A 10,887-nucleotide genomic window follows, 5' to 3' on the forward strand; every position below is an offset into this window, starting at 1 on the left:
GTCTAGTTCCAGATGCCACATTAATATAAAGACACTGAGGGGCGCCTGGGTGGCTCAGTTGGTTAAGCGTCTGCCTTCGGCTCAGGTCATGATCCCAGGGTCCTGTTGAGCTCATCAGGGAGTCTGCTTCTCTCTCTGCCTCTGCCCCTCCTCACCTCCCCGCTCATGCTCTAATAAATATGATGTTTACAATAAATAAAGACATTGACAAACCAAAGCATATTCAGTTCAAGCAGATGGAAAGGTCTGAAAACCCTGCCATTTAAAAGCAACCTAAGAACTGGAGACAATCCTCTGAAAGATTTAATGGATCCATGACAATGGTCTTTGAATACCAGAAGGCCATCATGGGGAAGGGGGAGTCAACTTGTTGTGCACCGACCAAAAAAAAAAAAAAAAAGAGAGAGAGAGAGAGAGAGAGAGAGATACAGATGGGCAGAAACTGCCCCAAAAGAAAACTGGCTCAATACAGCATTCTTCTGGCATTCCAGGATGAAGATTAGTAACAGCAGTAAATTTCCCCACTGCACAATGTCTGGAAGGGACTCCTGTATTGAGTATGAACTTAAGATCTCTCCCATCCAACCCTGTAATTCCGGGACACTGGAAGTAGGGCAGACAGGAGCTAGCCTGGGGAAAAAGGGCAGACAGAAACCAGCCCCATGAAGAGGCTGGCACAGAAATGGAATGAGCAGCTAGGAGTGTTCATAGAGGACAGGACTGGGGAGGAAAGATAAGGATGCAAGTTGGTAGGGTGAAACAGGAGAAGAGTGTGATCCCGAATGACTGTATCAAACACTTTATCACTGTTCTCAGGACACACTACCCCTTTCCCACAATTCTGTGTCCTACACATGCCCATCCCCCCCAGATGACTCCCCACCTTCTTCATGCTATTCCTCCCTGAAACCCCCCACTGGAGCATGCCTTAGTCCCACGTCTACAACAGCACACACCCGATGTGTTGGGATTCACTCTCACAGCAAACTGCGGGACAGGAGAACCACACTTTCTAGCCCACCTATGGTCTGACTGACACCTTGCCAATAAAATGTGAGTGTAAAGGACGTAGACCACTTCCAAGCCAGGAACACAAAAACCAGCCACAAACAACTTCTTCCCAGCTGACGAAAGAGGACTTGGAGAGGACCCAAGGACTGAGCCACAAGATACAAAAAGTCCAGCTACTGAAGAAGTGTGTGGTGTAGTTCCCCACCCCCAACAACCCAAAAAGGACTACAAACATGAGATCAAGTGTGTTGTTTTGTTTTTTAACTAAATCACTAAGATTTGGGGCTTGTTTTGTTCAGTAGCTAACACCAGTTACAGAATTAAGTAGACTAGACTGTGTGAGCTCTTTGAGAACAGGAATGTTATTTTTATGGATTTGAATGCAGGAACACAAAAGGCACTCAAATGTTGGCCGCACTCAAATGTTGGTCAAAAGAATTACCTAAACCACAAGGGGGCTGGACCAGTACCCTTGGCCTCCCACTGTGCTCTCAAACAGAAATGGATTTTAAGGGCTGAGAAACAGCCCAGAAAGCTTAGCATGAGTCACCCAGAACCCTGTTAAAAAAAATTCTGACTCAGGATGCCAACACCTGCCCCCCACCGCCAAGATTATGTTTCTATGGGTAGGGAATGACATTCCAAAATTTACATTCATCCTCTATCTGGGAAATAAACTATGGCAATTTACAAACAAAACTGTTAGTTTACAAATGCTAAGTAACAAGAAAAGGTGGCATGGCTACCTTTCAATATTTATTCACTGTTCTGGTAAACCCAACATTGTTTCGTTCATTTTATACTCTCAATAGCCCTATGAGATGAGTATCATGATTCTTCCCATTTTACAGACGAGAAAACTTGCCTTTGGTCAGGTAAACAGAGCTCACATTTATACCCAGACACACTAGCTCCAGGTGGACACTGCTCCACTGTATCTCAGCTGGATTAGGGCTCAGGGCTGTATCAATGGACCTCTGGCAATGGTATGGACATCAGCCTGCTTTCCTCCGTTGGCTCCCAAAACCCTGGTAACCAACCCAGTAGTTACTTAGAGGCCCCTCATCAGTCAGGACCCCAATCCTGGCTCTGGGGGCCCTGCACAGACAGGATAGTTACCAAATCTGTCTCACCTCATCAGAAAAGTCCAGCGGTGTGAGAAATGATGGAAGACACTCAAAAAGCAGCTCTGAAGGATTCTGAATGCCACCCTTAAGACCTGCTCTTGAAAGCAGTAAGGAGGTAGGTGGTTTTTAAGCACAGGGATGGCATGGATTTTAGGGAAAAGACAGGTGGCAAGAAAACCCATTGGGAGGAAGAAAAGCCAAGAGCATAAGCTGAGGCTGAACAGAGGAGAGGGACACACGCCCCAGGAGGAAGGGCACCTCTGTGCATTTCCTTCCCTTTGGCTCTCACACACTCACATTCTGGAAACACTTGCCGAATGACAGATTCCAAGGGCATGTCTTAAGTTTAATCAATGGGATTTGATGCCCGCAACATCTGCAGGAACGGACAGGTTCGTGCCTTAAGAACTGGACAGCAGACACCACACATGGTAATTCAGGAGACAGCATGATGGAGAGAGGGTAGGGGAACGTGCTTCAGAGGCGAGCATCTGTAAAGAGCATACTCATTCGCTAACAAGACTTTTTACATGTCTGCTGGAGAGTCAACACACTTATTTTTTCACTCAACCAGTGTTTACCTGTCGGAGCCAGAGCCAAGGAGGACAGGAGCCTGAGCACTTTGGCCACTGCCTGTGCTGAGGATGTGGGCAGGATACCAACTGGAGCACTGCGCCTCCCCCCCCCCAGCTGTACTGTCCCTAACAAGTTGCCCAACCTCTCTGGACCTGCATCTCCTCACGTGTGAATTACCACGTGTGAAATAGCTTATAGAACTGAGGGTTGACAGAGACAAGTCTGAGCCCATAGGAAGCAGGCCGTGGGTGTTAGTGACAATCAGTATTGTTATCTCAATGGACCCATCTCTGAGGACTAACCACCTGCCCAAGGGCCCAGCAGGAACTTAAAATGCAGATACCCAAGTCCCACCCAGCCCAACCAGAATACGTGGGGAGAGGGAAGGACCCTCATCCGCATTTTAAAGGCATCTCAGAAAACACTGCGGAAACAGTAAACACGAGTTTGTTTTGTTTTAAAGATTTAATTTATTTGAGAGAGATAGCAAGAGGGGGTGGGGAGGAGGAGGGAGAAGCAGACTCCCCACTGAGCAGGGAACCCAAAACAGGGCTAGATCCCAGAACCCTGAGATCATGACCTGAGCCGAAGGCAGACGCTTAACCAACTGAGCCACCGAGGCGCCCCGGTAAACATGAGTTTTAACTTCTAAAAAAAATTTAATCTTACCCTCTACTAACTTACATTTTTAGTTATCTCACTGTAGGTACATAAGACAAAGAGATCTTAGAAGGATTAATCTTTAAATGGATCAATCTTTGGGATGACTGGCTGGCTCAGTCCGTAGAGCATGTGACCTTGGTTGTGGTTCAAGACCTACGTTGCGTGTAGAGATTAAAATATTTAAAAACTAAAAATAGGGCACCTACTCCCCCTGCTTGTGTGTGAGGGCTCTGTCAAATAAATAAAACCTTTAAAAAATGAAAATAAAAATAAATAGATCTAAAACTTACACTCCAGTCTTCAGGAGGCCCCTGGCCGTAACAACATGAGGCCTTAGCTCTGGACTAGGTGACTTTGCATTAACAACCATCCCCAGTCTCCCAATTTCAAGGCTCAAATTATTCACTTACAGGTATAGCCACACAGAATTTACAGGGCCAAAGAGAAGAGTTGAGCCCATTCCAAAGCCCAGACCTTTCCACTGCATTACTGGCAACCACCTTTACACAATTCATCAGCACAGAAACCCAGAAAATATTTGCAGGGGCTTAGAGTTCACACAAAAGAAACCCCCAGAGACATGCTCATGGTAAGAGACAGGGTTTCCTGGCCCCACTGAGAAGTGACAGGCGAGATTTAGGATAAAGGCTCATGTGGTACATGACGTCGCTGGGCTCCACACCCCAGAGCAGGCACAACCTGGGAGATACACAAAGGGGAGGGGGGGGTCCCCTGGAGAACCCAGAAAGGCAAACTATCTACTTGACACACCTGAATGAACACTAGTTAACCCCACTCACACTGAGCAGATGCAGAACTCTAAGGATAAAAACAAAAATCAAACAAACTACAGGAGAGAAACTTGCTAAATTTTGTTACTGTTTATTTCACTGCAGGGGCTTAGTAAATTTCAGTACACCTTCAGGGTGTTCCACTTCTTGCTTGGGCCTGTAGTTATTGTATAAATTTGCCAAAAACTCATCAAACTAAATGCTAAAGATAGGGGAACAGGCAGAGGTGAGAAAAAGGGCCCTGAAAAGCCAGCCTCCTTCTACAAAATTTGAATATCTGATTGTTAATAAACAACAGGAGATCAACATTAAAAGGTATTCTGGGGAGGGGCACCTGGATTCCTTAGTCATCCTGACTCTTAGTTTAGGCTCTAGTTGTGATCTCAGGGTCATGGGATCCAGTCCCTCCTTGGGTTCTGTTCAGAATCTGCATATCCCTCTCCTGCTTCTCCTCCATTCGCACGCACTCTCAAATAAATAAAATCTTTAAAAATAATAAAAACAAATAAAAGGCATTCTGGGGGCATCTGGCTGTCAGTAGAACTTGCAACTCCTGATATCAGGGTTGTAAGTTCGAGCCCCGTGTTAGGTATAGAGATTACTTAAATTAAAATCTTATAGGGCACCTGGGTGGCTCAGTCAATTAAGTGTCTGACTTCAGCTCAGGTCATGATCTCAGGGTCCTGGGATCCCAGCCCTGTGTCAGACTCTGAGACGCTGTATGTGAAGTCTCCTTCTCCCTCTTCCCCTCCCCCAACTCATGCTTGGGCGCACGCACACACTCAAAATCAAAAAAACTAAAATTAAAAAAAAAAAAAAGGAATTCTAAAAATGGTGCAAAACCCCAGTCTGGTATTTTTTGTTTTCTTAAGATTTTATGTATTCATTTGACAGAGAGAGAGCACAAGTAGGCATAGCAAGGCAGATGGAGAGGCAAGCTACCCACTGAGCAGAGCCCAACTCGGGGCTCGATCCCAGAACCCCTGGGACCATGACCTGAGTTGAAGGCAGACGCTTAACCGACTGAGCCACTCAGGTGTCCCACAAAACCCCAGTTTAAAATGAAACATCTCAAATAAATAAAACATCTCCAAAAAATAAATGATAAAACGAAACTTCTCACTGCACTCAGGATCACTACTGAGGGCCTAATGCAGCCAACCTCTGGAAAGCATTACAGCACTCAGCGTCCGTAGTTCCCTCCCAACCCCAGCTCTGAGATGTCTGCAGTCTAACACCAGTGGCAGTCTGGCAACAGCACTGGCTTTTCAAAGTGACAGTTCAGACTGCACCAGTGTCAGGGGAGTGAGAACGTAGGCACTCTCAGGTGGCCTAAATGCATGTGGCCTAAACCCTTCTCCGGGGACAAGTCTCAAGCTGCTAACAGTGGAGCGAGGGTAGACAGATAAACGTAGAACTCATCTCGAGGGACGCCACACAGGAGAGAAGTGGGACACGTCCACGGAGTCGCAGGGGACAGGACAATCTAGTACCCAGCTGGATCAGCCTACACCACTTATTTCCAATAACGGGAAAGAGTAAGAATTATTCAATAAACCATGATGAGAAAATGGGCTGTTTTGGAAAAAATGAGGCCTCTGTTATACCAAATACAAAAGGAAACTCTAGCTGACTTTGTATTAGAAAGAAAATGCTTATGGAGATTTAGATGGTGCTGGAATCTAAACAAGATATATTACAGAACCAACAGGAAAAATGAGAAAGAAGAGCTCATTGATAAATTTACCTCCTATCTAGGAGCACCTGGCTGGCTCAGTCAGTAGACTGTGTGACTCTTGATTTTGGGTAGTGAGTCTGAGCCCCGCATTGGGTTTAGAGATTAAAAATAATTTTTAAAATCTTTTTAAAAATTCTTCTTTAAAGATTTTATCTATTTGTCAGACAGAGAGAGAGAACATGAGAGGGAGCACAAGCAGGGGGAGCAGCAGGCAGAGAGGTAAGCAGGTTCCCTGCTGAGCAAGGAGCCCGCCCCGATGCAGGACTTGATCCCAGGACAGAAGCTTAACCGACTGAGCCCCCCCCGGGCATNGGCCCCCCCCCCCCCCCGGGCATCCCTAAAAAAAATTCTTTAAAAACAAAAACAAAATCTCTGATCTAAATTAAGAGTCGAATAAAAATCTGAAAAAAAAATAAGCACTATTACAAGTTATTTCAAAAATATAAATGCCTCATAGAAAAAATCTAATACACAATTCAAAGATACAAAAAAAGCTTCATCTCTAAATCAAATTCAGATTACAACCTTGATATTTTTAATCTTTGACTTAGAAAAAAATTAATTCAGGTACTTAAAGTCAACAGTGAAATATACACACAAACCACAACTGAGGGTCAGCTGGTCCAAAATTAGAAAATAAAATTTTGCCTTTCGCCAGTTATTCTACTTCTGGCAACAGAGAAAAAGGAAAGATGCACAAAAATATATGGCATGAATATGCATTACATCATTATTGGAAATAAACTGTATTTAGCAAAAGTGAAAGACTGGATAAATTATAATTAAATAAAATGTTTTGAAGATTTAATGCCATGACTAAATGTTAACCATAAAAAATTACAAAGCAATCCTGATTCAGAACTATTTGGGGGGAAGAAAAACTCTAGTTTTCTAGAAAAGATGTGTGTGCATATGAGTTTTAGGGGGAAGACTAAGAAACCAAAGTATCAGCAGGTGTACTTGGCTAACAGAAATAAATCATCTATATTCCTTTTTCTGTAGTTTTAAATTTCTTACAAAAATAGAAACTATACATATATATGTATAATTTTTCTTTTCAAAAATCCACAACAGGGGCACCTAGCTGGCTCAGTGAAACATGCAACTCTTGATCTCGGGTCGTGAGTTCAAGCACCATGCTGGGCATGAAGGCTACTTAAAAGTCCGCAACAATTACCAACAGCCATTATGTACAACTTGTAGACCCAAGTCCACCCTTTGCTGTGAAAACACCAAAACCCCACTAAGGCCATTTGTACAGAAGTCCGTAAAGCTAGTTACTGGCATCATTTGGGTAGATAGCTACAAGTTTAGAAAGCAGATGAAATTTGAAAGGAAAAACAAATATCCAATGAGAAGGTGAAAACTCAGTTTTTCTCTACAAGGTGGGCCTTGTCTCCAGGCCACTTCCCCGAGGGGCTCATTTCAACTTTCCCCACCTGCGTTCACAGGGGTACACATGGAAATCACTAAGGTGGCCTCAGACTTTCAAATCCCTAGAAATGCATAAGGTAAATAAATACAGGACGGCAATCATGGTCAACAGCTGACCTCGAAAGACATGCCCTTTTTTTAAAACTATAAAACTGGAACAACAATGCCAATGGGGTCAGTGGCTTAAAGCAGTGAGCCAGGCTCAACCTTCCATCAGAATCACCTGGAGCACAGGTGTAAACCCCACCCCCAACTTCTACGTAATTTTCTGGTCAGGAATGGGTGCCAGGAGAATTTGCATTTCTAACAAGCTCCCAGGTGATGGTGATGCTGAAGGTGTGAGGGCCACGCTTTGAGAACAGCTGCCCCAAAGCATTTAAGAGGTCTCACATGCACCATTGCATCTCCAACAGCAATAACTAAGGAAGTCCAGCCCTACAAGCACAAACGTGTGTTTGAAGAGCCTTCTCTCTCCATGCATTTAAGAACAAGTATCCCAACAGGAGCAGCTCAGTACAACAGCTGCAAACAGAAGCTCGGGAGCCGGACTGCCTGACTAGGGATCCTGCCCTGCTGCCACACAGCTGTGTGATCCCAGGCAACTTCTCCGGGCTTCAGTGCCATCAGGTGCAAAACAGAGAGAAGAGCTCCCTCCCCCGCAGCAGGGAAGCTGGAAACAGTGCCTACCAGAGTCATCAATCAAGAGTCCTCACCTTCCCATTTTCATGCTAACACCTTCTGAAAAATCCAGAAACAGAAAGTGCTTCCAGAGTTCCTTGCCCTGCCTGAAGTTAAGATGTTTGCCTACTTCATTATTATTTATGATAACCACACCCAAATTCCTTCTTCTACCCATATTCTTCTCTCCTTAAGAGAGGGACCAAAGGGCCAAGAGAGGTCTTCACACGCCCAATACACCACAATCAAAACAAGCCTAAGAGCACTCATCCCCTTGGGATCCCCTAGGCTTTCCCATAAAAAAAGTTAAATATCAGAATGTGGGAACAACCAAAGCCTTAGGGTTAGTTTAGGGTCAAGAAACAGAAGATCTGATCATCAACGAAGTGTAATTGAAGCCCACAGGTTCAGGCCCACCTAGTTCATGGTCCCAGCTACCAAGTGGAAAACCAGCCACAAGCTTCACCTCTCTGAGCCGGTCTTCACCTGTGTCTTCTCCAGGCTTAGGGATTCTGCAGTGATTTTAGGGCCATAGGACTCCTGGGCAGGACCGCCCGCATTAAGACCACGGATCACTTCTCCAAAGGCTAGAGAGCCGGAGACGACCCCACAGGCTTCAGGGACCCATCTCCAGAGCGGTCCTCAAGGTGGAAATGGAGATAACTGCAAAAGGGAAAGCGGCTATGCAAAAGCATATCCAGCTGTGGTTATGTGTGTCCCAGACAAAGGCAAAACGTGTTCAAGAACAGTGTGCCCATTCATTTAAATAAAAAAGAGAAATGAAATCTGCCACAACTAGCTACCAGGACACAAGGGTGAGGAGCACGCGGACAAAGGGAGGGCGAGACATGGTCACACACACAGAGAGCCCGGTGCAGTTTGCAACTCAGTGTCACGTAAGGAATATCGGAAGAGGTGGGGACGCTGTGGGGGGGATGGCAATGGTCCAGAGCACTAATTAGACTTTGGTTTAAAGGAAGCTGTTCAGAAGCTGCTTACTTAGGAAGAAAAGGGTGCAGCTTTAGTTTATGAGAAGAGCGAATTCCTGAGCGGTACTGGGGAAGGTGGCTAAGGGTAGAAGGGTGGGGGTCCAGTCGGTTCTCCCTCCGAGCGGTAATTCTCCCCGGGCAGCCTCGGTTCTCCCCCTTCCCACCCCCTGCTCGGGCTCCTGCGGCGGCCGCTGCTACGGCTGCTCCGCGGCTCCTCCTCCCAGACACCGGAGGCTGGCGGGGCCGCCAACGCCAAGGCAGGGAGCCCCTGTGAGTCCCCGCCACCAGATCCCCGGCTCCCCCCGCCCCAGCCGGGCTCCCGCCCGCCCGGGCGCAGGCGGGGACCACGCCGCGCGGCGCCGGCGGCAAGCGCTCCCACGCCACGACCCTCTACCCTCCAGCCCCAGAAGGCGCCGGCGCGTGGCGGCGGCATGTCGCAGCTCGGGCGGGGCGCTCACCAGAAGAACACGCGCGAGCAGAGGTTCGCGTTCTGCAGCGGGTTGGGCTTCACCTCCGCGTACACGGGCAGCATCTTGCCGCCGGGGTCGCACTGCTCCCGGAGACGCGGGCGGGGATGCTGGAGCAGCGGCGGCCGCGCCGGTCCTCCGGGCGGGAGCCCAAGAACCACCCTCTTCCGGGAGCTGAGCGCCGGCGGCCCGCCCCGTTCCCGCCCCCCGGGCCGCGCGGCTCCTGCCGCCGGGAACCTGGAGCCTGGAGCTACGCGCCGCTTGCGAGGCTGCCGGACGCGGGCGGTGGAGACCACGCTGCCCGTACCCCGTGCAGGTGCGAGGCGAGGCCGCCGCCGGCGTTAGATGAAGGCGGGTGGGCAGAGCTCGTGGCCCACAGGGCCCACGTGCTCTCACCTGGCTGCAAACTTTGCAGAAGTCCCCGCTCCAGGGCACCCAGCAGAAGCTGCGGAGGGGAGGCGCTGACCCTGCCCACCCAGCTGCTCGGAAATGCCCCCTGGGCCGTGGCTTTCCGAACACGTGGGAGAGCAGCCAGACCGCTTGAGCCTCCTGGGCTTGCTGCCCTCATCGGGACCAAACAAGGGTGCTGGGGGAGGTTCTCCAACGTGAGAGCCAAACATTTGACCTCGGACAAGAGCAGGATTTAGCACGGATTATCTCTGTAGAGCTGCAAGACCTAAAGAAAGGTAACAGGATTGAAAGAAATCCTCTGATTTGGGAAGATGAATGCACGCTGTCTTCGGGGGCAGGCTTTTTGCATCTCACATGTTGCGTTGCACGGAGGAGCTCTTGTCAGCTTTTGCTGCCCTCTGAGACTGGGAAAGGGGACTACGTAAGGAAGAGAGCCGGCCTTATGATTTCTTTCATCATGCCCTCAGAGCCTGGCAGAATAAACGTGGCCGAGAGAACATCAGTTACAGAACACCGGTTACTGCACTGCTGGGGACCTTACCTCATGTCTGACTCTAACAAGGCCAGAGTCAAGAAGGTGTTATTATCCCTATTTTCCAGATGAGAAAGATAAGGCTGAAGGACAGAACTTTTACATCGTCTTAGAGTCAGTAAATGATGAAACCCGCCTGGTACTGAGTCAGAGTCCAGCGTGGTCTGTCCCACTGGTGATGGTCAGAATGCATGAAAAGGGCCTGGATTGGGGTGCCTGGGTGGCGCAGTCTTAAGCGTCTGCCTTTGGCTCCGGGCGTGATCCCAGTGTTCTGGGATCATCCCCGCATCAGGCTCCTCCCCTGGGAGCCTGCTTCTTCCTCTCCCACTCCCCCTACTTGTGTTCCTCTCTCGCTGGCTGTCTCCCTCTGTCAGATGAATAAATAAAATCTTTAAAAAGGCGGGGGGGGGCCTGGATGGATGAATGGATGATTGCAGGAGTTAATGAACAAAATCTTGGACTCCCACTCA

The 10,887-nt window shown here is 48.1% G+C and overlaps 1 protein-coding gene across 2 annotated transcripts in view; it reads right to left on the minus strand.

Annotated features, from left to right (window-relative positions):
* The window catches only part of ABCC4 (ATP binding cassette subfamily C member 4), a 246,341-nt gene extending 236,711 nt beyond the window's left edge, over positions 1-9,630 (minus strand). The window contains exon 1 of one of the 2 annotated variants that reach the window (XM_034665378.1): positions 9,466-9,630. In XM_034665378.1, coding sequence (XP_034521269.1) covers positions 9,466-9,539 — 74 coding nt within the window. In that variant the 5' untranslated portion in view covers positions 9,540-9,630. Of the gene's footprint in view, positions 1-8,484; positions 8,894-9,465 lie in introns of those variants that run through there. The other variant, XM_034665380.1, reaches the window with a different exon arrangement.
* Between the last annotated feature and the right edge of the window lie 1,257 nt (positions 9,631-10,887).

This window comes from Ailuropoda melanoleuca, chromosome 7 (assembly GCF_002007445.2).
Source record: "Ailuropoda melanoleuca isolate Jingjing chromosome 7, ASM200744v2, whole genome shotgun sequence".
Classification (NCBI taxonomy): domain Eukaryota; kingdom Metazoa; phylum Chordata; class Mammalia; order Carnivora; family Ursidae; genus Ailuropoda; species Ailuropoda melanoleuca.